Source organism: Aplidium turbinatum, chromosome 8 (assembly GCF_918807975.1).
Source record: "Aplidium turbinatum chromosome 8, kaAplTurb1.1, whole genome shotgun sequence".
Taxonomy (NCBI): Eukaryota; Metazoa; Chordata; class Ascidiacea; order Aplousobranchia; family Polyclinidae; genus Aplidium; species Aplidium turbinatum.
Genome location: NC_137479.1, coordinates 28115540 through 28142278, shown reverse-complemented (window position 1 = coordinate 28142278; position 26739 = coordinate 28115540). Strand labels below are relative to the sequence as shown.

General features: G+C 38.3%; 2 protein-coding genes across 4 annotated transcripts in view; one reads left to right on the top strand and one right to left on the bottom strand.

The window, feature by feature from the left end:
* Window positions 1–26376, top strand: part of LOC145775290 (sperm-associated antigen 17-like) — a 38977-nt gene extending 12601 nt beyond the window's left edge. For 2 of the 3 annotated variants that reach the window (XM_082586552.1, XM_082586550.1), the window contains 27 exons: window positions 341–444; window positions 795–971; window positions 1276–1437; window positions 1957–2177; window positions 3384–3528; window positions 11140–11321; window positions 12119–12284; window positions 12570–12690; window positions 13263–13404; window positions 14656–14782; window positions 15369–15502; window positions 16405–16629; window positions 16970–17091; window positions 17597–17736; window positions 18403–18523; window positions 19298–19452; window positions 19732–19892; window positions 20261–20475; window positions 20683–20924; window positions 21439–21630; window positions 21776–21907; window positions 22585–22793; window positions 23087–23200; window positions 23904–24044; window positions 24580–24724; window positions 25496–25658; window positions 26238–26376. In XM_082586552.1, the coding sequence (XP_082442678.1) occupies window positions 341–444; window positions 795–971; window positions 1276–1437; window positions 1957–2177; window positions 3384–3528; window positions 11140–11321; window positions 12119–12284; window positions 12570–12690; window positions 13263–13404; window positions 14656–14782; window positions 15369–15502; window positions 16405–16629; window positions 16970–17091; window positions 17597–17736; window positions 18403–18523; window positions 19298–19452; window positions 19732–19892; window positions 20261–20475; window positions 20683–20924; window positions 21439–21630; window positions 21776–21907; window positions 22585–22793; window positions 23087–23200; window positions 23904–24044; window positions 24580–24724; window positions 25496–25635 (4135 nt within the window). In that variant the 3' untranslated portion in view covers window positions 25636–25658; window positions 26238–26376. The remainder of the gene's footprint in view (window positions 1–340; window positions 445–794; window positions 972–1275; window positions 1438–1956; window positions 2178–3383; window positions 3529–11139; window positions 11322–12118; window positions 12285–12569; window positions 12691–13262; window positions 13405–14655; window positions 14783–15368; window positions 15503–16404; window positions 16630–16969; window positions 17092–17596; window positions 17737–18402; window positions 18524–19297; window positions 19453–19731; window positions 19893–20260; window positions 20476–20682; window positions 20925–21438; window positions 21631–21775; window positions 21908–22584; window positions 22794–23086; window positions 23201–23903; window positions 24045–24579; window positions 24725–25495; window positions 25659–26237) is intronic. The other variant, XM_082586551.1, reaches the window with a different exon arrangement.
* LOC145775291 (uncharacterized) lies at window positions 3633–7107 on the bottom strand. Its single transcript, XM_082586554.1, has 4 exons — window positions 6819–7107; window positions 6367–6494; window positions 5557–5737; window positions 3633–5154 (listed from the first exon to the last, which is right to left on the bottom strand). The coding sequence occupies exons 1-4, from the start codon at window positions 6930–6932 to the stop codon at window positions 4627–4629; spliced, it is 951 nt and encodes a 316-aa protein (XP_082442680.1). The 5' UTR covers window positions 6933–7107; the 3' UTR covers window positions 3633–4626.
* Window positions 26377–26739: the final 363 nt, after the last annotated feature.

The following is a 26739-nucleotide window of genomic DNA, read 5'->3' as shown; positions in this document are numbered from 1 at the left end:
AGTGGGAATAAATCCAGAAGAATTTCGTCAAATTAGTGGAATAATGAATGAGAAACAATTGTGTTTAACTGATTGCAGCTTGAATAATATTATCATCGTATAACAGATTGCTATGAAAGTTTTTCTCAAGATATCCTAATGTGCATGTTATTGATTAATGACAAAATGAGTTAGGTGATATCGGCAAAGTTCATTTCTAACCTATCGCTTTTGTAATGATTTGAGGTTGCCATCTGCCATAGATAAAAGTGTCTTGTGTTTGTACCTTTGCAACACATTGATTAGACTGTGGCAGAATGGATTTGTTCTTTGTTGATTTTCAAATTTTATAATGTTGAAGCTACGACGTTGGGAACAATCTAATACATGCTGACGGAAACATATCTCATGTCTACCCATGCGATGGTGGTACCATTAAAGTGGAGAAGGTCGCTTACAAACAAGGTGCAATTAATATGACGTATGACCTTATAAAAACGTTATTTAGTAGTGAGCGATTCATACATTAAATTTTGTAAATATTGATATGCTGTAAGGCACGTTGAGCTAATTTTACTGGTAGGCTTAGTCATCATCATCTTCTATTGTCGATTTCGACTCTCTGTCACTTTGAAAATCTTCTCCCTCCACAACTCTCGATTCTTCACCACCTCCATCAGCTTTTCCATACCCATCTCGCTGTCATTCGTCACTATATCGAGCCATCTCGTTTCAGGACTTTCCTTTTAGTCCTTTCCTTATTATAAGCAACACTAGTCACCTTCTCTGAGTGACGTTTTAAATATTTTATGTAGGTCGGACTTCAGTTAAAACGAGTCTGTACAAAGATGGCCACGTATTTGTGCTGCATGTCCTGGAACCCATGAATCCAGAAGAGGAAGCTGAACTCTTTGATCTTTTAACCTTCCCACAGACCCAAATGAAAACGAACGACAACGTTGAGAAAGGAGACACTGAACCTTCAGAAAAAGGTAATTTGTTACAGTGTGAGTACATCTTAAAAGTTTTTTTTCAGCAAACGTTTTCCAGCGAATGCCCTTTTTGATGCTAACCACAGGTATTGGCAGTGTGCATAAATTTTACCTTAAAAAATACCTTCTGCTACACAGAAGAAAGTTTCATATGGTTTAGCCAGCCAGTCAAGGCTGTTGCCTGTGAGAATGGACGTGGACCCACCTGTGAGTGTGGTGTGTGATTAAAACCAGAGTTCCCGTGACCCATGTTTTTTTATTTTGGATAACGTTTGATAAAATATATTATTTTTTAAATTACTAGATGGCCATCTTTCTCGTGTGAACAGCAGTGATCTGACCGACACCAATGCTGAAGACCAACAGCCTTACCACAGCTTGTTCACTTCATGGTCTGCTACCTTGTGTGATGGGATGACGATGTCATTCAGCAACAACGGGCCGGATGGTATTTCTGCTGCAGCTGGTTAGTTGATATATTTATTTTGTATTTCCTATTTAAATTCCCTAAGCTCGTGTCAAACTTGTGTGAAAGAGAAGTAATGATCACAAGAAAGTTGACATGACCTTGTAATCTATTGTCTGATGAACAACTAACGCAATGTAAGCTTAAATAACTTAAAATGGCATTACTACTCAACAAAGAAGTGGCGAAGAATGCAACCGAAAATATTTAGTCACGAAAGCTTATGTTCTCATCTCCCGATGCTTGAACGAGTGATGCTAGAACGAGAGTAGGATGGCCATTGGCCAGTTCCTTTCTCTCGGCCGCCTTAACTTCAGCAACTACGCCTACCCAATTTATCACACCCTGGGTAGAGGTGAGCGGTGTTTGTCAACAACCAGTATAAACAGGGAGTCGAACCAGGATTGCATGATTGGAGAGAGAGCACCTTACCCGATGCGCCATCCCACCGCTGTGTTCAGGTTCAGAGTTAATGAAGCTGCATTGTTCTACTTTTATTTCACTTGAAATTATTTTCAGTGCAAGCCAAAGAAATGATGACAAAGATACTGAGCGACATTCCTCCTGCATCTAGTCCTACTCCTCTACCTCCAGGAGCTGAAACACCCAAAAAAGGAGGAAGGAAATCTCCAAAAGGAGGCAAGAGTCCTCGGTCGAAAAGCCCTAAAGGAGGGAAAAAGGGCGGCAAAGAGTCTGAAAAAGAACTGGAAGCTCACAGATTGGAAGAACAAAGGCTGCAGGTGAATGCGCATGAGCAATGAGCATGCTTTGTAGTTAGTTTCGGTTGCAGGATGTAAAAACACAAAAAAAACCTAAAATCCTTTTTTCTCCCTAATCATGAAAAGGCAATGCAGGGTGAGCTTCAAGAGTAAAGTTTGGTGGATATTCATATATCAGAAAGTCAACCTTCTCTGCTGCCCACAAAGCTAAAAGTTTACAAAGCAGTTATTCTGACGACCCTTCTGTATGCATGTGAGGCCTCGTCTCTTTATAGGAGACACGAAAGGCAGGTGAACCACTTCCACCTCTCCTGCCTCCGAAAGCTCCTCAAGATTCGATGGCAGGACAAAGTCCCAGACACCGAAGTTCTCAGTAAAGCAAACATGCCCAGCACTCTTACCCTCGTAAAAAAGGCACAAATAAGATGGGCTGGCCATGTCCACCGGATGCCGAACCATCGCATTCCTAAACAACTGCTCTACGGAGAACTGACTAACGGCAAACGTCATGTAGGTGGTCAAAGAAAACGCTTTAAGGACACTTTAAAAGCTTCCATGAAAGAATTCGCCATCGACGTAGATTCGTGGGAAGACTTAGCCGCAGAACGACCAACATGGCGCAGTCTTATTTATAAAGGCGCATAATCAGCTGAGAAACACCGTACGCTATCTGCTGTCAGAAAACGAGAACATCGCAAGGCCCGAGCCTCAAACAACCCTGGCCCTAGCCAACCATCCTTCCAATGTCCATCCTGCAGCAGAAGTTTCACCTCACAGATAGGCCTCATCAGCCATCTCCGCACTCATGTAGCCTACACTGACCAAAGTCAACACTAAAAAAAGAAAAAAGAAACTTGATCTCAGTCTCATTGGCCATCTTCGGAAACGAAGGGCGAACATCATCATCATCACCAAATCTGTTAATATTTTTATTTAATCAAAAAGAAACAAACGATCAAAAGGCTCTGTTCATTCCACAAATAGTTAAAGCTGCTTGTATCAAACGTAAGTAGGCGGAAACACCAAGTCACAGTTTGCCAAGAAAGCATCTGAAATGAACTTTTACATTCAGTCGAACGTCTTTTCCGATATTAGTTAAAAAACGAGTCGAATTAATTTCATGATTGATTTAGTTTAAAAATTTATTCAAACATGTTCTCTTTGGTCTGTACAGTATGCGTTAGTAGTTATTTGCTTTTGTTTTTTAAATTTTAGTATTGTTTTTAGGAGGAACTGGAGCAGCAGCTGTTGGAGGCTAAGGAAGCTCAAGAGCTGGAGAGGAGGAAGAAAATGATTCCAAAACTCCCCCAGCTCTTTACTTCCTGTCCCGATGGACTATCGATCCGCTACGAAATAGATCCTTCATCTATTGGTAAGAGTATAGCAAAATTTCAAACATTTTATAATTATTCAATTGATAACTACTTTTACCTGGACTACCTGAACGATTGCTTTCTCAAGATTGCATATGATGCCCTCTCCATTTGAATAAGCTTAACTGAAGATAATCTAGCCTAGGAGATCGAAATTGATTTTTAGCTGTTTAGGATTGAACTGACTCGAGTGAAAATATGATTTGTTTGTATTCAAGGCATGTAACCGAGTTGTTTATATCAAGCATTGTTGTGGGTTAGACACTTGTCAGAACATATTTATTTCCTTTCACTTTGCCTTCGATACAATGATGTAATCGGAAACTCGGATTTTGAATATATTTCATGAAGTTTTGAAATAACGTAGTTTCACACACCCCACTGATGTAGGCTGAGTGTTCTCAGTGCATTACCCAGCTGGCAACAGTTGTCACTTTTACGTTGTTTCAATGTCGTTGAACGTTGAAATGACGTCAAATTAACATTTTTCCAACTGAGAGTGTATAAAGTGATTGACCTATAGGTCATGCACATAGTTTTCGTCATGAACTGAGCAGCCAATTTGACGTAGCCAATGCTGTGTCTCCGCCAAACTTCACTAATTTTTGTGCAATTAATTTTTGCTTGACTGCTACAGTGAACAAAGTACACAAGGATACAGTGTGTAATGTGCATACCTATGAAGGAAGATACAGTAAAACAATCTCACGAAAGTAGGTTACACTCCATAACGGAATCTACTTACCAATATCATGCTGCATTTTTTTTTTGTAGCATAACTTCAGAAATACATGTGCTTGAATTTGCAATTAAACTTGTAGCTTGGCTCATTTATGAGAAAACAACAAAAAACAAAACCCTTTGCACAACATGCTTCATAGCTTCTGTTGGAAAAGGCAAAATCAATCATCAGTTTATTCAAATTACAGCTAAATAAGGTCTAAAAACAAGTAGAAAGAAAATCTGCTGCTAAGATGAAGTTGCGATAAATTCAACAAAGATACTCTATATATCATGATAAAAATGCTGTAAACCACATCTTTAATATTGAACATAAACGATTTTATAAAATGATCGTCGTTTATCAAGACACTGCATTACAACAAACAAAGCATAATCAGCCAAACCAGTAAACCAAAAAGTTGTAACAATGAATTACAAACGATCCTCTGCGCATTGCCGTGGGAATCGTCAGTCACTGTTGGAGTTGTTGTGGTTGCGCGCTGTTGTATGCGATCTTGATCGCACTTGAAAAGTTGCAGCACTACGGCCATGTCTTTTAACTGGTATTTTTCTGGTTTTTGACAAATCATTTTATCATGAAGGGACAATTTGTTTTTACTTTTCTTCCTCGCCTCTTGTGTCACCCCATATGACAAACATATTGATTCTTCGTCGCAAATCCAAGGATTATCACCCATGAACAAATGCGTTAAACTAGGGGTTGTGTAAACAAATCTACTGTCAAGTTTTCCAAGTCTATTGCCACTTAGGTCCAATGTTTTCAGATGAGGAAACTCACAAAACGTCTTGTGCGCAATGAAATGGATTTGATTGTTTTGAAGATAAAGTAATTTCAAGTTGCTTCTGAATGAATCGAATACATTTTCTGTGAGCATGTTAATCTGCAACACAAATCATTTGCATGAACATAACAAAAAAGCTTGCAAAAAGTGAACTTAAATACATAAAAACTCAAAGTAACCCATATGTCCTGCATTGCCGATCTGATACATAAACAGAATTGCTGTTAGAAAATTCAAATAGATATTTTAAAACGGAAGCTATTTTGCTTCATATAACTTTAGAGACTTGTAGGCCTTCGGTGATTTGTCCCATGTTTAGTGCTGATAAACCTTTCAGGATTTATGCTTGTTTTGTAACTATTTTATTTGCATCAGGCCAATAGGTCCATACTTACTACCAAACATGCAAAACACAATTTTAAAGACATTTATATTTTCTTTATAAAAATTCAACAACACCGTAAATTGATAGAAGTTTAAGCATCACAATGGAATTCTTACCTGATTGTTATTGAGATAGAGTTTGTTTAGTTTATGCAAGCCTGCAAATGTACGTGCATTGATGGTTTTTATGTGGTTGCTGTTCAAAAAGAGAGAAGTCAGATGCATTAATGTCTTGAAGCTGTCGTCTTCTATATCTTCTATTTGATTGTCTGGCAGCATTAACGAGTGCAACTTTTGCCTGCGTACAACAACAATCATATAAATTATATTGTACGTTTTTCACCAATGCGCCAAACATTTTGTACATAAATACAAACAGTTTTTTATATATACAATAATTGTTACATAAATAATAACAGTTTTCTTCGTCTGTACCAGCCAACCAATCTTTTTGTTTCACACTGAATCAACATTGACTAAGCTTGAAAAGATTTTAAAAAATGACTAATTGCTTGGTATGACTTGCACGCAGTTGCGCACAAGTGTTTAACCTGCTGCTATAACCTTCAACCCCACGCAGAGGTTAATGTATTTGCGACACTTGAATTCTGGAGAAAGTGTATGCACCTACACAGTAGGCTACGTAAATATTTTTATATTAATTTCTCTCGAGAGTTCAAATTTTATCAAGCGTTAAATGGCTACTGCACTGTTGTTTCTTACTGCTTTGAGGCTCAAGCTTGCAATGATTTAATAAACATTTAACGTTAGCTTATAGCTCCTTAAAGAAGACAGTCGTGTCTGATAGACAAAACGTTGGAATAAATGCAGTAGCATGTTATGTACCGTGAATTTAAACTTAAACATTTTACGTGTCTTAAATTTCTTGTTTTTTTTAATTAAAAGTTTTTTAACTCCGTAACTTACATATAGTGCCCGGCAAAATGGCGTCGTTTGATCGCAGTGATTCTATTATTTCCAAAATCCATCATTTGGAAACTCCTGTGTGATGGAAACTTGTATATGTCTGTGGCATTTCGATTACCACATTGAACCTGCATAATAATAATTAGCATCATATTCTCAATAATTTTATGATCTATCACACAAAACCAGTGTTGACTGAACCACCATGCGAAATAGAGATAGCTATTTCTGATGCTGCGTTATGTAAAGCAATTAGCGTAAACGTTTGTAGGCTATCATAGCAACAATGAAATAAGTTTACACGCTATGTCGATATATTTAGTTTAATTGAGCTTTTGCTATAAGCGTGTAACTTCATCAAATGCAGCTTATTCAAATAGAACGGTCGGTGTGTAATACTACGATTCCATTTTACTACATTTGTTATTACTGCACATTGGGAAATCTCTTACCTCTTTCTTTATACAGTCGCAAGGGCAGCTGAACGCTTCACAGTGGTATGAACAATCTGCTTCTACATTGATGATTAAAATTGCAAAACTGGCTAATATCTCAGTAACTTTCATGTTTCTCGTGTAATGAGAACTTTTTAAGAACCGTGTAAATACCTTCTCATCTCTGACTCTTGGAATCAAGTATGGGACCAACTTTACCTTACTTTTTCCAATAACTAACTTCTTCTCAAAACAATTCCGCTGGTATGTTGAATAACTTTGTCCCTATTCTGTGGTTTATACAGAATCGTTGAGCGCAAGACATGCTCTTGTTGCTTTGAATGGTGGATGTCATGACTTGCGTTACAACAGCGAATTCTTTGCGGGAGAAAGTTTGTTATTTTGGCCGAAAGCTTTTACACGCATTTACACAGCCGCCTATGCAAACACTCATCTCTGCCAAAAGAGATGCTGTGATTTCATTTATGGTCTGATTTTGCATATTTAGCGTTGTTGTGACGATGCGTCAACGTAAAACAAACGACATTGGCTCCTTTCATAAATTGAAGATACAGAGCATTGTGTGACCACCTGTTTTGAAGGATGCCATTTGAGACAACTTGTTGTTGGTTTTACGTTGTTGTTAAGACGAGTGCATAATCCAGCTGTTCACAATGAAAATCACAACAAACCTACACTTCATTCTGCTTTTATTTCGTCACCTAAACATTCTGTTTCTTCAGGAGACTTGAATTTGCTTCTTTAGCTATTTACTTGGAATGATCGATTTTGTTTGCCAATTATTTTGTGAAGCACAATACAGCATGTGCGGATTTTTAATATCGACTCCGCTTTATTTTAACAATAGTGGTAAAATATTAAATAGGAAATGATGCATTTTTCAAAAAAAAAATCATCAACATACATCAGATAACAACCAAGTCACATCTAATACTGCAGTAAAATCAAAAAGAAAAAAAGTATATCCTTGATGCAATAGGAATAAACAAATGTGCAATCATACCGACGTACGGGTGTAAACAAATCGTATTGCATGCAAACCACGATGCGAACACATCATTGCGGATTATATCAAATCGGATTACATATATCAAGAACTTTTGGTTGTAATAATTGCTTACTTTTCAAATTACTGTTTATCGCACGTAGCCCGCAAATAGTAGATTCATTCTAGTGGGTTTGAATTCTCTACTCAACCATAGCAAAATTACTAGAAACAGAGCCTATAGCTATGCGCAGTCGATAAATTAATGCATTTTTGAAATTATTGTTTGTCTGTAGGCGTTGAATCAATGTAAAAATGCCATTTATTGGCTGGGGTGCAACAAAGCCAAACTACTCTCTCCCGTGCTGTAGCCTAATTCTAACACAGATTAGAACAAAATATGCTTGATAGTAATAACAAGAACGTAGCTCTAATTATATCGCAATAAATATAGACTAAGAAACATCCTACAAATTTAAAATGTAAATATTGCAGTGTTTTCAGTCTACTTGGTCGGTGGCCGACTTTTGTAATTTTTAGCACTACCGTTTTAACCCGTCTCCGAGACAGCAAAATCCACCATTTTTACATTAATTGAACGTCTGCAAACGTTCAATCAATGCAAAACTGACGGATTTTGCTGTAACTTCAGATAAGCTTATTTTGGGTTGACAACATCACACGATATAGCTAGGATGCATCGACGTATATAGCCTACTGGTATACTTGCTTCAACCAGTGACACTAATTTCAAAGACATTGCTTTTTTGAATATAGTTTGTTTTTCTTTTTGCTTCTTGTTTTGCCCTTTTAGATTCTGCTGCTTTTTGAAACACGTTTAGTAAAGTGTTTTGATTCTTTTTGCTTTTTTCTTCTGGACAAAATACTTTGTGACGCTTTATCCCAAATTCTGGTTCTTGATTGGCACATTTTCTTTGCCTATGATTGTGAGCCACAGTCCTTACACTTACCGTATTCGCAGTGTCAACTTCTGTCTTGCGTTGATGCCTTGCCTTGAGCTTATTCTGTGAACGTACAAGGTTTCCGTTCTGCGCCTGAATCACATTATTACGGTTTGGTGGCTGCCGCTTAGATGCGGGGTTTACAGGAGTCTTGTGAGATCCTTGTACTGTAACTACACCTTTTGAACATAACACACCGAATACGCACACACAGAGCAAAAGTGTTATTAGTATGCCACCTTGAGCTGCGGAAATAATAGCACCGACAAGTTCGCCATAGGTGAACGTATCATTTTCCGCTTTCTCGCTTTCATTTGATGCATCAAACGATAGTGGTGTGTCTCTTGTCGTTGAGCCAGCAATAGCTGTTTCTTTGGTTGAAGTAGTCGACATTGCGTGCAACTTGCGTCGCTCCTTTATTTTTGAAAGCAGTGAAGAATGGAATTTTTTCATTAGGTCACTTTGTTTATGTAACCTTCTCGTTAAATTTGTTGCATTTTCTTTCGTGATGACGTCATCGCCTGATGACGCAATGTTAGCGTCATATTCTGCTATGGTGATCTCTGGTGATGCCTCACTTCTGTTATGGGTGGAAGTCGTTGTGTTGCTGCCATTTATGAATGAGTAGCGAAACTTCCACAAATAAAATATAAGCTTGGTTCCGTTCTGAAATTCCATTATCCTCGTGGTGTTTTCAGTTGAACTTGTTAACTCTGGCAATGGCGTTGCTTCTACAAAGAATGCAATCAGATTTAAAAGATTATAATCACATGCTTATTTTTACGAGCATTAATGAACGCCGAATATTTTTATTTGCGAAAAGATCTATGGAGTAAATGATTAAGCCTAATGAAAGTGTTTTGCATCGCTTGGCTCAAACTCTTATTTATTGTCAGCGAAAGCCAGGGTTCAAAGGTCATTTTGACGTCAATTCACTTTGAGCATTAACTCGCAAAGCAGAAATTTTTAGTTGCTCACCACTGGATAGTAGACAATGATTTTAATACTTTTTGAATGCTAAATAATGGTGACGCGCGTGACACCACCTACAGCTTACCAGTGAATGTTCCTTTCAAGCTCCGTTTAAACACGATTGTCTTGTTGAATGAAGGTGATTGCCGCAGTTCAGAAACTGCTGAGTTTCTTTTAGTGAGTTTTACGATAGCAAGGAATAGCACAAAACCTATTAAAATTATATTTCCTAAAGAAATGGTCTTGTTTTTCATACTTAAAACCTGCAAATAAATTAAGAGCAACAACATATCTTGACTACTCTCTTGTTCATGATTAAAAAAGCTCAGGTTAAATGCTAAACATCTCACAAGACATCTGTTCCTGTGTTTGCCTAAGTTTGTTTTGCATCCAAATTATTGTTATGGTTTACAAACCTGAAAACATTCTTGGTAATTAAAACTACAAATATCCTGACTTTTTTGAAACTCCGCAACTAATAAGTTATGTATCATTTTCTTTTTCTGTTTTCAGCTTGTTGTCAAAAACAATAACTAAGCTCAAAAAACATGCAAATTTTTTTTCTGAAATCTTGTCGAGTTTTTAGCTCCCCCCATAACGTAATCTTAGTATCCGCTGAACGACCGTCCAACGAAAAAAATACGATCTTGCTTTTACGTTTGATGAGCAATGTAGAATCAATCTGAAAGCACTTGTCCTGCGAAGAGTAGTGAAAGATATTGATTAGACAACATGTCACTAAACTTAGGTTCTTGAAGAGGTCTTTGAAGTTACTTTGAAAAAATTAACTTTTCAAAGTGCTTCGATGGTTGTTGGGTAATCTTCATACGTGTATTCCTTTTTTGGTAAAAGCGAGAACGGATGACGTGAAATCGATGAAACAGATCACAAATATCTTTTACGAGGTCTTGTCCACACTCCACAACTCTGTATAAAAACAAAATACATTAGTTATATCATTGACCTTCAAGAACATGGTGAATAGTTATAAATAGCCATTACATCATCATCCCCGTGAAACCTTCAAGGCAACCAAATACCGGGATCACTCACAGAGCATATTGCAAAAATTATTCGATGCAGAACCGGTTTTCGCCAGTTAGGACTCCTCACTGCAACTTGAAAACGAAATACATTACGTCCGCAGAAGGCTAAATACTCAAACCGTATACAACTATATATCATGGAGATGTCGGAAAATACATCATATTTTAATGATTTTGTAACAATGATTAAATGACATATACTGTAGTTTTTGGATTTGTGTGATGTTTCAATGCAAATTATGGTATTATTTTAACTTAACATAACACAAAAAAACAAAAATTTCACAATATTGTTTTATAGCATTCAGTGCAGTAGTGAAATTTTCAAGTTAAATTATCAAGTATATTTTCAGTCATCAACTCGGATGCGGATGAGGCTGACTTCAAATTGATGGTGCGTCAAAATTACCGCTACAAGACGGCTGGTAAGCAAACCACTGAGCAACTGCGAGCTAAGCCCGCAATGGAAGAAGTGTCCCGACTTTTGCTTGCAGACGGAAGGGTTATTAAAGTTATGAAAGATGGCAGTACCAAGGTTTGTGTGATTTGCCGAATATTGGTCCTTATTGGGTTCTTTCGTTTAGTTTTGAGCACCCTGTCTTAACTATATCCCGTTGCTTGGTTGGTTTTGAATCTTCGGCCTGACAAAGCCTTGATAGGTTATTTCTGTTTTTTTGCATACTTGTAGTGGCATTTGTCGCAGTACCGGTTACCGTGATTGGCAGAGTGAAGTTTCCGATTGTTGAAATGTTGTTGCCGGGGAATTATTTTATCCACTGGTAGCTGCTGCATGGAGAGCATTCCTGAAATGCGTTGCTCAAGCGCACACCGCGAGTGCCAAATCAGCGCCGCGTGATCTTGAGTCGAGCACTTAATCACTTTGCTATCGGGGCGGACCCGTTCTTTTCTGCATTGTCAGTTATGACAACTTGGCGTCACTTAAAATAGAACAAGTCTAGTGTCTCCCACAGGCTTATGCCAGATAGGTGGACATCTTAAATTCAGTAAACGTACAGGCAAAGATCGTAATTACAATTTTCTTACGGCTAGCATGTGCATATCATGAAGTGCCGTAAACAGACAGTGGCATGCTTCGCATTGGAGCCGAACCAACATATTTGTAGTTTGCAAAACGTTTTTTTATAAACTCATCCACGCGACTCATTGAAGTAGAAATTGGCAGCCTCGTAATTCGCTTGTTAAATGTTGCCTTTTTTTCTTTGAAAAAGGTTTGACCGGCCTTTTTATTCAAAGTAAAGATCTTATGGGTTGTTTTTATTATTTGAACGCGTTTGTAGTTGGAACAGATCAAAAAGGTTTCCGCTGCTTTAGATCCTGCTTGGAGACGGAACAGTTTGTCACAATGCCGGTTCCGGGCCAATCGTGACCGACCAACGCATCCCAGTGACTCCAAATAGTTTGCCATCAGGCGTGGCTAGCCAACAGCCTGTTATTGCAGACGACCAGAGAACAGCCATGTCTGCGGGCAGCAAGAAAGGTAACTTGAATAAAAAATCCCACTCATTGCCTTTCACTTAGTTAATATTATATGTGCAGAATCCAACACCGGTAGCCATGTGAAACAAACTAAATGTTCGATTTCTATTCAGCCAGCTGTTTAAATAAGTCATACACATACAAAAAATATATTACTTTTAGAGCGATGGACTATTTTTTCTCCCGATTTGTCGGGTTTAGTAGTTTTCTAAAAGTTTGCTTGCATTTTTTGCGTGTACCAATATCGCAGCTTTAACATCAACATATTTTTCTGCATTTACTTTAGGGTCAAAAGGTCGAAGGTCAAGCGGAAGAACGCTTCCAGAAGCAACGGTCACCGATCCATCAGTCGCTGGTACTTTAGGAGGCCAAGCTGCAGCTGGTCTGGAAGCGGATGCTGGGGCAAGGTGGGGTGAACATAATCTTGATAAAATGTCTTTAGATGGTTAATGCACTCAAGAAAATCACTCAACTTTGATTTAAAAACGGTTGAAAAATGTGATGTTATAGTCGTAAAGCCAAGTTTAAAACAAAAAAGCGATTTGTGCGGTGTAAAGCGAAAAGCACATCTTTGATGTACATAAGTCCCAGGTTCAAATCTTTTCCATTACTTGTCTTATCAGAAAGGGGGGTCCCATACTTGATTCAAGTGTCGGGTATGAGAAGATAAGGTTCTCATTGTACTAAGCCTTCGGCACTAAGGAGAGTAGGGTGGCCAGTTCCTTTCTCTCGGCCGCCTTTACTTCAGCAACTACGCCCACCCAATTTATTACACCCTGGGTAGAGGTGAGCGGTGTTTTCAACAACCAGCTAAAGCCGGGAGTCGAACCAGGTGTGCATAATTGGAAAGCCAACGCCTTATCCGTTGCGCCATCCCACCGCCATCCCACTTGTCTTATCACGGTGTAAAATTAGTTCCCATGCTAACAATCATGATTGGTTTATCATTTCGATTTTCAAGATATCTTTGCTCGTTTAGATTGGAGGCCGAACAGGAGACGGCCGAGACCTGGCTTACAACTTACATAACTGGTGAAGTTACTCTGACAAAGTTCGACGGTTCTGTGGTCTCACAAGACTCATTGTTGTGTTATAGTGCCACTGACCCAGTGTCTGGAGAGGTACGATTTGTAAGACTTTAGTTTTTCCTTCAATTTATTGTTTATGTAGTTGATTTGCATCAAGAGCAAACTGTCAAGGAGAAGTAGCATAATATTCATCGCAACGTAGGCAACATATCAGCGATAGTGATGCAACCTTGTTTAATGCTAATATTGATGACGATTCTGATCAAGTCAAACCGTGTCCTCTGAAAAGAAAGTTTGGCATAGAATGCCGCGTCTTATCGACAAATTGGAATTGATGGTTTTTTAACTTTTTGCTTGTAACATTTTAGGATTTTACTTTTACACCATTTAACTTTTATGTTACAAAAAACGTATATCGCGCTTTCGCAGTAGCCTACAATCTCTTCCAATGCTTGGCTTGGTCAGTGGAGGAAGATAAAAAGGTCGTCCCGAAATAACAGCGGGATGGGCTGTGAGAGGAATCGAGGTCTGTGTAGGGAGATGATTGATAGAGTTGTAGGGATTTTACGTGTCTGAAGCCCCTAGTGTAGGGTTTGGCTGTCTAATTTGTCGTAATTTGTTTATAAAAAGGAAATAAAAAGGATAATTTAAAGAATATTGAGAGACTCTAAGTCTCTAATTAAAAGGATAATTTAGGCTTCTGGCTGTCTAGTCTAGGGGTATGACTTCCTACAAAAAGCAAACGAATTAAATAGAATGAATCATTTTTTATTAAATGAAAGTTTCAAATTTGCTATTCGAGAATTGAAAAATATCTCTAATCAATATAATTTAGTGCGACCGGTGTCAAAAGAGCGACATTCCCCAGTCGTGAATTTAACATTCTCGTTCTAAAGTTCAGTCCGTTCGCTTGCAAGTCAAATTTCGAATTCCAAGTCTGAGTGTCTGCATTTTTCAATTCCCCGCTTATATCATAATATCCCGGTAGAGCCTTTTCATGAATAATAGCTATCGTAAGAATCAAGGGAAACACTATACCGGTTTCATAGTTATGTCGCTTTAGAAATACAGATGTGTTGAGCTAGATTCTGTGTGAGTGGCGTTTGTTAACAGGAAGCTTGACTTATGTTCTATGAGAACGTTAGGTTTTGAATTTGCAGCATTGAAATGCATTTTGCAATACTGATAATTTTCGGTTAAATGTTAAAATATAAATTTGTTATTTAAAAACATGGTACATGTTACAGAGTGACTGAGAGTTGAAATCGACTGAACGGATAAAGAATGGATAAAGATAAACGGATATTGAGAACAATCAATTCTAATCTTCTTGCTTGTGTGTAGGTTCTACTCTCTCGTGAGGATAAAGTGATAAGAGTAGATCGACCGGATGGGAGCTCGGTATGCGACCACGCGGATGGGACCAGGATCACCAGATACTGCAGGGAGGAGGAGAGAAGTGAAGAAGAAGGTTGGTGATGATGCCAGCGATTTATTTTCATCTATTTTTGTAGAAACTGACAAAGATCCGATCGTTTTTCCGCTGAACTTCTAGACTGCAACCACCTGGCTGTGTATGATGCTTTTGATGACCAAGCATAGTCATAAGATAAACTGCTGCAACTGTTACATTGAAACGATGACTGCAAAATATATCACTGGTGCAATAAAGCACGTGATCGAATTTGAAAGTGGAAGCTGGTAGGATTAACATTTTGATTAACATTTATTTTGATTTGATTTTTTGTAACGTTTTCAAGCAAAACGTGAAATTATAACTTTGCGTAAAACAGATAGAATGTTTCAGAAATGATGTTATAGCAGTTGCGAACTAAAATTTTCAATGCATGATAGCCAATGATTGTTAATAAAAGTAAAAACAAATGAATTTTTAGGATCTTCTGATGATCCCTTTTTTAGGATAAAACAGGCTGTAGAGGTTTTAGACAGTAATAACTATTTTTATGTAACGGATAAACTCAGAAACAAACAAGAAAGAAAAACACTCGTTGATTCAACATCGGTGTATATTGCATCGATCGATGTTCTTATTTCAGCAGGCAAGATCTGGTTTGTTCGAGTGGAATGTCCAGGGTTCGCCACCGTCACTTTCAACCAGAACGATCGCTCATGCATGACCATGTTTGGCAGCGGGTCAACCTTGACCACGAATATTGACGGAACATATCAAGTAGGAATGACATATCCTACAAGTTTGCTGATACAATGTATATAATAACTTTAGTACAAGCTTTTATCAAAAATAAATCAAGTTAAGCCTTTCAGTCATTAGAATAGAGCTTGTAGCTTATTGTAAGTTGGGCATTTTGTCAGGTCTTGAAACGTGGACCTGCAAAGTATTAAATTTATTGTAGACTACCGCGGATATTTCGAAATAAAGTTTCGCCTTTGATATCGCCAAATGGATTTGTACCTTCTGGAACGATTTCTTTTGCACCCCTGCCGGTTTGCTGATTAACATATTTAATTTTCATTTTAGTCTACTCAACAAAGTGTTTATTTACCTTCATGCAATTGTGACAGACTGTTCCACGGTGCTTTTCTAACTGCTGCAGTAGCTTAACCAACTTTTTTCATGTTTCATGACATGATTTTGCTTATTATAGAGGTAATGTTAAAATAAAAAAATAAAAAAATTGCACGAAAAAAATCTTACCCCTCCTCAGTACATTTGCAACGAAAGCATGTTTATGCAATATTTTTAACTTCCTTCTCAGTTGGTATAACAATAATGGACTGTGTTTATATAGCGCTGTATCCAACGCAGAATTGTGTTGCTCCTCAGCGCTTTACAAAGCAGACAGTGTCAATGCAACCGTATCAAGACGCAACTGAGCACATTATTACCCGAATCCATTCCATTGCTCAGTGCCAAGCAGGAATTAGATTCAGTACCATTTTGAAAAAGTCTTTGGTATGACCCGACAGGGTATCGAACCCCTGTGCTTACCGATTAAGAGGCGGGTGCACTAACCAGTAAGCTACCGAGCCGGTTCTTTACAGTATTTGCTCACTGTGATGTACACTTCCAATTGCTTGAAGAAAGAGTTTCTAACATACCAATAATTTTAGTTGTGTCACTGGAATGGAGGAAAAGTCGACATCTCAAATGATGGCAATGTAACGTATACACCCCAACCTAACAACGATCTCCTGATTGCTGCACTGTGTACTCCTGAAGATGCTGAAGAAGATCAAATTGCTCCTCCTCATCCTGAATCAGTAGGATCGTATCTGATGCGTCACAATTCAAATGTCTGTTGTGAAGCTTTGGATCAGGAGGGAAACGTATTTCAAGTAAGTGAGACCATATATACTTTATTCTTTTAATCAATTGTTGCGCTTCCACGCTTTGATCCTGATTACGTCTGAGAGTTCGTCTTAAATTTATTTTCAAAATTTGAATTTATTTTCAAATTATTTTAATTTTTACTACTAAGTATCCTTGCTTTGTCTCAACTTTCTTCAGCCGTGATGTGAGTTGAGCTGAGAACATTACACAAATCTGTGATGCTCTTTGCCACTGAAAAGAAGAATTTTTCATTTTTTGTAAACGTTTTGCTTTCGTCGTGTTGAGGTCAGATTATTTTTCCATACATTTACGACAGACACCTTTATGTTCTATTTATTTGTCCAGGTAAAAACGACAGGAGACATAAGCGTCATCACCACCAACATCCTTGTGCAATCAGAGGAGGGAGGAGGAGAAAGTGACGTGAAACCTGCCAAAATGGACTCAATTGGGCATCATCCCCCCAGGTTGGATTGACATCGCATTATTACTTATGCTTTGATATTTGAATATGTATTTTCAATCAGACGCGTTCAGGATTATATTTGATGAACATTAGACCAATGTTTTGTTATATCCATGTTAATGCTTTATGGTGGAAGATTTAAGTTAAGTGGACGGGAAGGCAAGGAAGTCAATCTTCATGTCCACCTTCAAGCATGTCCTTAAGTCTCTTGCCGATGACACAGTCGTATGCTTATGAGAGGTGTCGAACTGATACCGCTTTGAACATCGTATCAGCTCTCTCACCACTTAACGCAGCCGTGGGTCTTTGTCTCTGCTCTCTTAAAAAGTGACGTCGAGTGACACAAAAAGTCGACATTAACGTCCGCATCAGTGCTGTTAACTTTTTCTTTTGTCATTGAGTGCAGGATTTGTATATACTTTGTTAAAACTTACCTGACTTAAAGGCAGTGGTCATTTTAGTTACAGTTCTTGCCTCATAACATGTGATGAATCTACATGACTTAGGTTATTCATAGTCAATCACGATGGCACGGGAACAGAATTGTTACGTTACAAAGATGTGCAGGATTACATAAGTGACGCTCAGTTGGATCCAATAACCGCAGTCATCAGAGAGCCAATGCCGGACGACATTAAAGTGATGGGTGAGTTTGCTTGGCAGTTTAGATCCATGCTGTTTCACATGACAACGTATAGCGATGCATTCAACGGAGATAACTATTTCAAGTTGTACTGTAACGCGGTGTGGTTATACCCTATTTACAATATCAACATGCGTAAGCATTTTCGTACATATTGGATCTTACCATTATCGTTTTCTCGGAATAAATCTTTTACTAATAGATGTGGTACTTCGTTGTCCTATTAACGAAACACGTTCACAAAATGCCTATTTTCAATCAGAGGTTTTCTACATTTCATTACAACATGATAGTAGCTATTGATCCTTTAATGTGAGTTCCACGATTTCTTGTACAACTAATTAAAACTATCGAAAATGATTTGCCGAACAAGGGCAACAAAATGTCCGGTGTTCAGAATGTAGCGCCACTCATATGTCAAGTGATGCATTAGCGTCCACCTATGTCAGTCCTGCAAGGATTTGGTCAGTATTTAGAAATCTGGTTTTACTGCGGAGACTTTGTAATTTTGTGTTACCACACAACAAGCACATCTGCGCACGAAGAACAACTTTATAACTGGTTTGTCGATTAATAAGATTTTTAGATCGTATATGTTTAGAAGTAATGAAGAATGCTGACAACTTGTAAACAATGAGTGATTAAATGTGTTAAACATTTACCCAACAGGCATCACAGTGATGAGGCCACACTTTGGCAACAGTGGAGATGCCTGGGTTTTGCAAAAGGAAGAACAAAATATTATTCCTAAAAACCTTCAATCAAGAGACTTAAAACTTCTCCCACAAAAGTAAGCGCCGCATTGTTTTTATGTTTTTTTTTGTATTAATTAAGTGATTATTTTAACTCTAATAACAAGCAATCGCTGCGGAGTGGATCATGCTAAAGGTTGGCCCTGGTCGTGACGTACAGACGTCACTCCATTCGTGCAACGCTAGGGATAGTAGATAATAGGGATGCGAAACTTCATCCGCTTTTGGCTTATCCGCAACACTAGAAGGGTTACGTTTTTTATCTAATTTACAAAATATTTTACTTTTTATGGGTTATATAAGAAGAGTTAAGTTGGTTTTAAAGTAATTTAAGGTTTTTAGTTGAAAGCAAGCCTGCAGTAAAGCGTAAAAAAAATGTCAAATTGGCAATTGACCCTTCTAATGTTGAAGGAACAACGGAGTTGTGCGTCCCGTAATATAAGTCCCTAGTGCAACGCGAAGTGAATTCGTTGTGATTTCAACGCTATAAATTTTTTCACCGGTAGCTTTATGGCTTCACCCCCACTTTACCGGGGATTACCCTTGTGCACTGTGATGTAGTCAATAATATCACTTCGGCCAAGAAAAGTATGTTCAACTAATAAAAGATGTGCGTCTATTATCGATATATTTTGCTGTTTAATATAATGAGTTAATTTTGTGCCTGATCTGATGCAGACATTGATGATCATGGCCGTCCGTCGCTCTCGTATTTGACGTCCTTACAAAATCAGTATCTGTATAAAGTCCGTATCAAGTTACTATTCAATTAACCTTTAAGGAAAAATAAAATAAATTTGACGTTTTTTTAGAGAGGTCAAGAAACAGGGACCTGGTTTTGCTACTACGGTAGGCAAAGGGTTGGCAGTTGGTTCTGCACCCCCCACACTGTTACCCCCGCCTGCCCCAGCCTGTCCTTCTGCCCTGGAACTTCGTCAGCTAGTTCAGCATCAACCCATATCCCGAGGTAAAGCGACCAACTTACTTGCTCGTCTTACAACGAAATCCACGCGGTAGAATAATACAAAACTTACACAATTTTACCGTTAATTATAAGAGTATTTTATACAAATATGTGCTTTTTTGCTGTTGTTTACATTAAATTAACGTCTTATTAACTGTATAGACCCGGTTACATTTCTTGATTAAATTTTAAGTTTAAAATCAAGTTCAGGTGCTGGAACATGCCAAGATTAACCTGGGTGGTGAGATCAACCATTCTTAAACCCAACTGTTCATCATTCAGAACTTCGACAGCATCTTGCCACCAAGGTGATGGAATACGGAAAGGCTGTTTGTGAGCAGGAGTTCCTACGTGAATCGAGGAGAGTCCATGAGCCCAGAACCTCCGAAGAGCAAATGAAGGCCAGAGACTTACTCAGACTTGTCCTTGAATTTGACGACGAGGTGTGGGTTAACTTTAAGCTGCTTAAATTTTTATATTTTAACATGACTCGATGCCACTAATAGTGAAAAAGGTTTTATTATTGAAATCTTTACCCTTTTACAGTCTATTTTTTTATCATAAATTGGCGCAAACCTTCGTTGATGCTCGAAAATGAACAATACAGACTAGGCGTCGTTTTGTTCGTGCTTACTAGTTCGTAGCCTACTTTTAAAACTAAATCTCAAACCAAGAATTTCGACTAAGCAGGAGGTACTGAATGCACATCCCATATAGTAGTTTTTTAAACTTATTTACAATATTTTAAAAATTTAATTACCAATGTTAAAGCTTACTTGGTTTAATGACAGTATTTCTGGATTTCATTTAGGGCACCCCTAGATCACCCGAAGCGGTGGCCCTCTTTCCATCAGGAGTATTTCCTTCTCAAACTGAGAGTTTGAAGAAATTCCCGGCGGAAGTTCCCGACGAGCAAAATTCGGAAATTGTCAAAAGGAAATATGAGACGGCAGTGGCGCCCCCACCATTACCAGTTGTGCCCCCTCCGAAGTGTAAACTGACTCAATCTGATTGGGATAGGATTCAGTATGTAACAAAATACATTTCACCGTCTTGTATTTAAGCATAATTACAAAAAAGCTCTGCATCTTAGTCGCACCATCAAGTTAATATCATTGCGACATCTAATCATATTTTTTTATTACTGTTTTATCACCTTATTCACTTCCTCATTTTGTTTCGTTTAGTTAAAATCAGCATCGTTTTTGTTCTTACAATATTCTTCATACGTAGCCGATCCATACAAGAAGATAAGGAACTCCGTAAGACATTAAAGAAACTTGACGTGCCAGCTTACTTTGAAAGCGAGCAGGGGAAAGCATGGCTTCTAACTCAAGCCCCTGACATGAAGAGTGCAGCAAGGCAGTTAAGCAACGACCCTCGCACAGACGGCACTGAGGCAAGAATGTACGAGGCTGGCCAACAAGCTGAGGACAGAGGGAGACTTGATAGTTCTACATCTCCATCCGCTCAAGGTGAGAGTTGTACCCAAGACAGCAAAATCCGTTAGTTTTACATTGATTCAACGTCTGTTTCCTGTGGCCAACTGTGGCTATTGAATGTGTGTACTAGGTACTAGTTGGTTGTGTCGATAAAAGTTAATGCGCACCCTTTAAAAGTACAGCAATGCCACAGCCCACACCTGTCGAGTTCGTGCGACGGTGTCGTGACATGGGCTTCTTACCTTGTTCACTCACCCAAATGGCCTCGGCTTGCATTCGACAAAAATACATTTTTTTACATTTGCATTAACTGAGTTACTATTTTGCCAAACATGTGGATTAAATATCAATTGCTTTCTAATAGCGCCTATAAGTTGGATTAAATTACTTCAGAATTCTACAAAATTGTTTTCTAATCTTGCTTCAATATTTTTGCTTATTGCTAACGATCATATCAACAAAAAGTCATTATTGTTTGACAATCAGACCACCAGTTATCGCTAGCACGTTGATTGCTCTTTTTTTAGTTGAAACGTTTATTTTCCAGATGTTTCCTCCGACCCTTCTTTGGGTAGACGAGAGTCAGGTGGAGGAATTGTGTCAGATACCCCCTCCAAAGTACGCCCCACAAACCCCACTCCAGCCCATGCTAGCGGAGGTGGGACCCCAACAAAAGTTCGGCCGGATAACCCGACCCCTATTTCAGCAAGGGCCCAGCAACAACGTAATGCCAGACCAAGTAAGTGAAGAAAGATGTGAATTTAAGGATCTTGTAAAACCTCTCGCCGTGTTTAACTCACATGTGTTTTTTTTCGAATAAGTAGCATTACATAACGATACCAGGCTCATAAACCTTCAGTGAAGACTTTAATTACTTTTTCCAGGCAACCCCACCCCCAGTCACGCCTCTAATGGTGCAAGTAACAAGCAGCCGGAACCGGTAACGAGCCTGACAAGTCAACAATACCAACCTTCTCCGATACCAGAGAACCCAACATCAGCACAGCAGCGCGAAAGTAAGATGTCAGCAAAATGCGTCAAAAACGACGCATTTTGTTATCTGCATACTGACTGTTCAATGGTGCAAAAGGAGTGAAGTCAAGAAAATGTTTCAGCGTACGTCAGTAACCAAAAATACTAAGAATATTGAAGCCGCATTGCCACACTTTCATGATGACAATGAAGTTTATCATCTTTGTAGCGGTGGGCGGACTAGTTTCCGTGTCGATCGATAGGGTGCCAGTTCAGTGCTCAGACACTTCTATTTTCCTACATATGAAGATTCTTTGTTATATCACATGTAATGTGTTGGTGAAGTTTGTAAAAGTGTTTGTTTGCGCTATAATTTGTTTCTAATTTTTTTTTGTAAAACAATGTTTATAAACCAATGCTTGTCAAAGAGAACATGAAAGAATAATAATGATGCAAATTTTTTTAGATCAATAAGTTTATATTTTCATAAGTTTAAGAAACCTTAATACTTTAATAAAATGATTTAAATACTTTCTGTTCGAATAATCTGAAGATTCTATTATTGTAGTGAAACCGATTCTTTAATAGATTATGTCAAGAAATTAGATTGTGGTGCAAATACCAGCATTCGATGAATGAAAATTAGCAGCAAAGTCTGAAATACTTTGAGAAACATAGGCTACATACAGTTCTGCTTACGCTCTATACTTTACTTGCAAAGGCCAACTGACTCCCACACAAAGCAACCTGACCGCCGTTACAACGGATCCCAGTCGTTACAGCAGCATGTTGCCCTTGGAAACCGAGTCGTCTGACCTCATTCTCACACGTAGCCTGCTGTATGACGTCACCGGAAATCCCCGAAAAGACCGCGTGCGCCTCCCAACCTCCATTCTCAGCGATAAACCCGGCGCAGTTCCGAACGAAAGGGTTTGTGATGTCATTGGCGTAAGATTGTCAAAAGGCAACGTCCTCTCATAAGCTATTGCAGAATTACAACAAGTGTGAAGTATTGCCATTATTAATATTATCGTTTTGTTGAAACATGTTACAACCCTTAATTAGCGTTGATTCTGAACAATAATTCCTATTTTCTAAAAATCATCTTTGTAGTGAGCGCAAGGTCCCTTTTTATTCTTTTTAAGTTTGGAAACTCTTTAGATTTTTGTTTAATTTTATTGTTGTTTTATGTCCACACACGTCATAATAAAAGTTTTGTTTAGTTCATCAAGGTGGAGGATGGAGTTAGGAGGAAGGTTCGGACTTCTTCAGTCGCAGGAGGTTTGTTACAAAACCATAATGCGGATGAAAGAGGATTTCAGCTTCTTCCTCCTGAAGTGAGTTACTCCGTGTTTAAAATTTTTGCTTTTTACATTTTATTGAATTTGTCATCTTATCCTTCGCAGTGCCGGTATGAGCCTTGCTGTTGGTAGCAGGTAGCCTCCTTTTTTATCTCAGACACTTAGTAGCCTCCCTTTTTCGTCTCAGACACTTAGTAGCCTTCCTTTTTCGTCTCAGGCACATAGTAGCCTCCCTTTTTCGTCTCAGACACTTAATAGCCTCCCTTTTTCGTCTCAGACACTTAATAGCCTCCCTTTGTCGTCTCAGACACTTAATAGCCTCCCTTTTTCGTCTCAGACACTTAATAGCCTCCCTTTTTCGTCTCAGACACTTAATAGCCTCCCTTTTTCGTCTCAGACACGGTAGCCTAACAACCAAACCTTAAAACTACACTAAAAGTTGGATTTAAAAACGTCGTTGCAACGAAGCAGATTTTTAGATACTTTTTGTGTTATTAATTTTTTTTATATGTCTTTTGATACTTCACCAATATAAGTCTCCTACAACGATTTTAAACAATTATGGAACCTGGTGACAGCCTATCAGATCATTTAAATTTCCACCGAAAAAAGTCACCTTTTCACTTTCTGACAAATTCGAAGCAAAATCGACAACGCATGAAAGAGGCAACGCTTGTCGTCTCAGTTTGTTTCCCTGTCAGACTGAGCATATTTGATGGACTTCTTCATTCCATCACAGGTTGTGTTTGGCGTACTCCGTGAAGGTACCACTTACTTGTACACCGTGCGAATGCGGAATGTTGGTGTGGATCTTTGCCGATTCAAAATAAAACAACCACCTCCCGGCACTGGGCTCCGTGTTCATTACTCGCCCGGGCCTGTAAGTTTAACTTAAGGATGGTTTTGTTGGTACGTTGTTGAGGACGCGTGAGGGGGATATTGAAACTTTATTTGATGCAACGATCGACCAGAGTTGGCTGATCTGCAATTCTTTTAAAAATTGTGCAGACCTAACACCTGGTTTAGCTAAGCGAAAGAATCCTGCGTTTTGTTCAAGATTTCATTTGACAGTCTCCATTAAAATAGAAATTAGAAATGTATTTTATGTCTGATATGCAATTGTTTCTTCAAATCTAGTAGTGAACTCTTGACACAGTAATCCCAAATATATTGACCAAATATATCTACCTATTGACAGAACGTAGTTATTGGAATACTAACTGCAAACTACAAATAGCGATACCTGGAGCTCTAGTTCAAACTTTTTCAGCTGAGTTTTGTAATTTTGCCAAGTTTCAGTTCCATAGGCGACATATTAGTTCCGAAAAATAAAAAATAATTAATTAACTTAATCTCTTCCTCCATACGATTCTAGAAATAGATTTTCTGTTGTAAAGTTTGATCACAATTTCCAGGTTGCGGCTGGTATGGAGGTGAAACTCAATTTGGAAATTTACGCCGTAGCGGTCGGCGTCGAGGGGGATTCGGGCGTTGGGACGATAAACCATCAACTTGAAATCGTCACTGAAACCGACATCATTCAGCTTCCAGTTACAGCAAATATCCTTTCATTGATGTTCTGCAGAAAAATTGAAGCCATTATCGGGCTTATTCAGACTAGTGCTGTTTGCTTGTGCTCGCTCAGCAAGATTAGATGTTTGTTTGTGCCTAAGCGGTTGAATCCTACAGTTATTCAATTCAATTGGGCTACTTGAATTGCCATCAATCAGCTGTTATAGTAGCCTACACCAAAGTTACATCTCTTCTAAAGTCGTGTTTTTGATATGACTAAATCTATGGAACGTCGAGCTGAAAACCAGCAAACGTAAAGCGTGCACTTTATTAGGCGTGTACCGTGGTTGTTAGCTCGATATGTCAAAAGAAATGTTTATTTCTTAGTTTAGTTTATAGGGTTTAGTTTATCTAATAAGTTTAGTTTATCGGGTTTAGTTTAGTTTATCTAATAAACTAAACCCGCAGCATCAGGTTAAAAGAGTTTGTTTGTATCTGCATTTGTGAAGTAAGCAACGATCATGCTGCTAAAAACGGAACTCAATGTAGACTACCGCAATGAACTAAAATTAACAAAAGAAAGCAACGCCCAAGTCACGATTACCCTATTTACCACTGATGTAGTTCTAGCCTACTTCTTCAGCCAAAGTTTTGAACTTCAAGTGTAAAATAGTGAAAATTATCTAAAAGCTGTGAATTTAAACGTAGGTTACGATTCTCACTGTTTCACTCACAACGTTGAAGAACAATGACGCTTGAGAGCTAAATGCCTCAAACACGAAAACAGTTATTTTCTTAACGAGACTATTCGGTCAGCACTTGTTTTACCAGCTTACCACTACGACAACAGAAGTGATGGAATGCCAGTGGGTGAGAAGGCCCTAGGGGTGAAGATATCCTCGACCAAACCCCCATCCCGGGACCTCATCCTTCGTCCAAATAGAGCATCTTCCGACTGAATGTCGGTTTTTATATGAAATAGGTCTGTATGTTGAGTTACATAATTTAAAATAGTGACCACACGTTTCTAAAATAAATCAGCAGCCTACTGTGAAGAGTGAAGCTGTAGGCATCGTTTCCATTATAGGCTACCTCGCTTGTGACTGTAGCGTTGCCAACAGTTAAAAAGCTCCACTACTGGTACTAAAGTAAATAGTCAATGACTGAACATTTTATTTTTCATGGTTAATGTTAGCAACCTTAATGAAGAGTAGGCTATATAAATGTCAAACGTCACAGAAATGCGATGTTGCCTAGACTACGTAGGCCTAAGCCTTTTCATATCTTAGTCGATTTTCCGGTGACTGTTTTTCCATAACCTACTACTGTAGGCCAAGTTTTATTTTAAGCCTGCAAAATAATTTTACTTTAGTAGCCTAAAATGATCGCAACAGGTTTGCGTTTTCAACAATGCTGGTCAGATTTACCGAACCACCAAGACTAAAAAGTGTCATTAGATGGTGCAAACTCAACAAGATAACATGTAGCTATTTTATGCTTTAGCACTAGCCCACACTTTCACACTATTTTTATAACTCCTGTATTTATTTTTTTCTTTCAGATTGCAAATGAAGAAATTGTGTTTCGTGTATTCTTGTTACCAGTTCTATTGCTCATCTTGTGTGTTACCTAATCGAACAATGATGTGACAGACGACAGCACTTTTAATTAAAATAAACCAACAACTCATTTGTTTTGTATTTTCGAAGCGAATCGGCTGGCTTATTAGAAATGCCGACTTGATCAATGATCATGGAGCTATTATTAAAACTGGACTACTGGTAGCCTACTAGCCTATGCTGTATCACGAAATATCAGCGAATCATCGTTTTTTTGAAACTTAATTCAGGGATGTCAAAAATAGCCTATATATTTGATAAATACAAAATTGTAACCACCCTAGCTATTAACCTCATATAGGCCGACAATATAGCCATGAAGAAATTGGGGTAACAGTGACGAGAAGCAAGAAAATTACGTCATATCATAGCACTTTGTTAGGAAATGAATATCACTTAGAACCGGGAGCGTATTTATAATCTGCAAGTATCAACCAACCAGAA

What these genes read in the sequence shown, in the direction of transcription:
- LOC145775291 (XM_082586554.1), bottom strand. Translation starts at nt 6,932, where the DNA reads ATGAAAGTTACTGAGATATTAGCCAGTTTTGCAATTTTAATCATCAAT. An exon ending in CATTTTGCCGGGCACTATAT is followed by an intron (nt 5,738 to 6,366) that starts GTAAGTTACGGA and finishes TGTTGTACGCAG; the next exon opens with GCAAAAGTTGCACTCGTTAA. An exon ending in TCTATCTCAATAACAATCAG is followed by an intron (nt 5,155 to 5,556) that starts GTAAGAATTCCA and finishes TTTGTGTTGCAG; the next exon opens with ATTAACATGCTCACAGAAAA.